At 26.4% G+C, this 3451-nt stretch overlaps 1 protein-coding gene across 1 annotated transcript in view; it reads left to right on the top strand.

Moving 5' to 3' along the window:
* The first annotated feature begins 474 nt into the window (after positions 1–474).
* LOC108750944 overlaps positions 475–3451 on the top strand; it is a 297617-nt gene continuing 294640 nt past the window's right edge. Inside the window, exon 1 of the mRNA XM_018490822.1 lies at positions 475–626. Coding sequence (XP_018346324.1) covers positions 599–626 — 28 coding nt within the window. The 5' untranslated portion in view covers positions 475–598. The remainder of the gene's footprint in view (positions 627–3451) is intronic.

Below are 3451 nucleotides of genomic sequence, written 5' to 3' on the forward strand. Positions count from 1 at the left end.
TTAGAGAATACGTATTATTTAGATTGAGTTAGAAGATTACACACATGATATGTGATATCATTGTTTCTTAAGTGAAAATACAAATAGGTACTACTTGGGTTTAACTATTACTTTGATAATTTAGAATAAAGATGGCAGCATTTGTTTCATCTTTATTTAATTAAAAGATTAAAATACAACTGTAAGGTCGTAATGAAATTATAAATTCCAAGACGTAATTGCACGCGTAATTATAAACATAAATTTTTCAATTATTTGGTTTTTCATTAAAAAAATTTTGTTGTAAGAAGTTTTCGGTTATAAGTAAACATAAAAAAAATGTTTACTTACAACTGTAAAATGCAGCAAATAACCATACTTACATTTTTATTGAGGTCATCGTACTCTTTCACTCCATACTCCCACCAGCTCTATCACAAGAAATAAGAAAGTACAAGCCGTTACTTTAGTCAGTCTGGTCGGCTGTCTCATCAGCGAACCACAATTTTGTCGTCATATAGATTACAACGCACGTTAATAATTTTTGTTTATCTAAATTGAAATTGATACAGTTTGAAAGAAAAGAAGGTTAAATATTTCCCGATTTTTGTCGAGAGCAATGCAGTGGCTTATGTTACTCTGCTACAGTGAGTGAGAATGCATCTTTGCTTCTGTTTGTAATATTCCACCAAATACTACGAACTGAAATTATAAACGTTTAAATTACCTAATTATCCCGACTATTAAAATTCGGATTGTCCGATTACTCAAATTCTAGTTATATGAATTATTCAAATAATCTGATTTTTAATATTCAATTAAACACAAGTAGCAATTTTTCGTTATTTTGTCAATCGATCGTTATTCGGTCATAAATGACGTCACACGTCGATTAAGTGATGTTGTATTTAACGTTAATTTTAATACATCAAAAAGCTTTTGCAATAATTGTAACATTAAATTCATCATGTACTCCATATACGTAAACGACTTTAAAAGAAAAAATATTTATTTTATTACTATTGTATTTTACTTCCTATCTTTCTCAAGTTTTATATACAATTTTTATTCAGTATCTATAAAATAGAGATATATTTTAATAAATAAGATGTAAGGTATTTGAACTGAATAAAGTCCAGCTCTAAACAAGGCTCACTTTTAAATTTATTACTTTAAAACTCACTCTACGTCTGCACTAGGTATATGTTTAAAAGATATGTTATAGAAAATAGATAAAAAGGGATTTAAAGAATTGGAATTGATAATAACATGTTTGTTTAACACAACAAAAATTTGTGTGTATGAGTTATTTTTATAACAATCCGCAACATTTACCAGTTTCATAATTTATATGATTCATTATAATATCAATTTTCTAACTATGGAAAATAACAAATAAATCAATTTTTTTAAATAAGTATAAGTATTTTTTTTTAATAATGTACTTTATTAAATAATGCCCACTTATGTGATTATTATTATAGTCATTATTATTTGTTTGTTATGTATGGAGTTTACGCCAGAGAATAATGATTTTTAATGCTATTATTTTTGAAGAAGCCAAAATTGCATTCAAATTGTTAGAAATTTCCAAATATTAAAGAGTTAATTATAATATTGTACAAACATAGTTAAAGATAATTGTAACGTTTGAGAATAGAGTAAGTCCTAAAGAATTTCTTTTCTATGATTAATAATCATTTTTAAACTGATTTAAAAAGATAACGTTTACTTTCTTTGTTATTTTTAATTTATTTTTATTTGGGCCTTATTATATTTATATCAAAATTTAACAAGATTGTTTTTGTTCATTTACAGATATTCTATAAACAATATATTTTTGTGAGTAAATGAAGATTTGATTGCTACTTAGTTCATTTCAATATTCCCATAAGTAAAATTTTTTAAAAATAAAATAAATTAAGTGGATCTTATTCGGCTCAGGTACTTTACGTATTTCATAGATGTTGGATATAAAGCTGGAATTAATGGAGCAGTTTTTAAAGTTTATAAATGTTTTTTACAAAGTCTGATTTTTGAAAAAGTTTTTAAATTTGTTATTGATTAAAGGTACGGTGTCTTGAAATAATTTATTTTTAGATTATTGTTAGAGTTAGTGCAATTATTTGTTAAATTTTTTAAAAAATATTTAACTGTTTAAATTTCGTAAGTAATCTTTTTCTAATACTTTTTAAAATAAAATCTAATTGATATCCATTTTTAGGAGTACTTTAACGATGAGATCAAAATTTTTTTTGTGGAACTTGGTGTGATAGTAGCAGTACTCTGTCGTGATAATAGCACTAATTCTAACAATAATCCAAAAATAAATTATTTCACGACGCCGTATGTATCTTTTATCAATGATAACTTAAAAACTTTTTCAAAAATAACTAAGCAATATGTTTAGCATAAAAGCTAATAAATTAAGCACGTTTATCAGAGCACAAAAAGACCGATTAACTATTATACATTATTGAGCGCGAGCATGGTGTAGCAGGCAGCTGGTCTGATATACTAAAGATCTCGGGTTCAATCCTCGGCAGAATCAACAAATTTTCGTACACTCGTAATCCCTCTCGGAAGGCAATGGCAAACTACCGAATAGTATACTTGCCCAGGAAATCTCCCTACTAAAAATTGTCATTCGGAATCGGCATTTAAATTGTAGATTCCATATACGTTGTGTATGATCAGTGTGCACGCAAAGTTATATGAGAGGGAGACGCTAAGATATTGTATGGCACTTGAAGAAGAAGAAGACTTACATTATTATTATACATTCAAACGTAGTATACAGGATTGAGATTGTGAGGCATCACACATAGGAACAAAAAAACTATTAAAAACTAAAATAAGTGAACACTGCAATCATATTAACAGAAACACACCCTAACATTCCGTAATTACAGAACATACAATAGAATTAGTTCTAATCATGATTTCGAATGGGACAAAATCAAAATTTTAAAAAAAGAAAAATTATTAAATAAAAGATTAATTTCTGAGATGATATTTATTAACAAACAAAAAAAGGATTGAATTTACAAAGTGATAGTGATATGTTAGATTCATTATATATTGACTTGTTTAAAAAGAATTGATGACAATTTAGTTTAGAACACCGTTTTGTTTAAAAAATTAATTTCTTCATCTTTTGGCTTTATACCTTGTGTTGGATCACATTTGACTATTTTCTCATATCTTTTGATTTATTCTTTGGAGTCTGATATTATTACTTTTATTGAATTATTAATTAAAAAATGTATAGAATGGGGGAGGGGGGAGCACACAAAATATTAGGTTAAGTAAAAAGTCATCGCGTTTTTTTAAAAGACATCTATCAGTAAAAACCGCAATTACTTTCTTATCAACAATATAAATATATCTTAATAGAGTAAAGTTTCAGCTTTAAAAATCTCTTTTTTAAATTATACGATACGACAATTTTTAATGGAGTTATGAGCAATTA

This window comes from Trachymyrmex septentrionalis, unplaced genomic scaffold (genome assembly GCF_001594115.1).
Source record: "Trachymyrmex septentrionalis isolate Tsep2-gDNA-1 unplaced genomic scaffold, Tsep1.0 scaffold39, whole genome shotgun sequence".
Lineage (NCBI taxonomy): Eukaryota > Metazoa > Arthropoda > Insecta > Hymenoptera > Formicidae > Trachymyrmex > Trachymyrmex septentrionalis.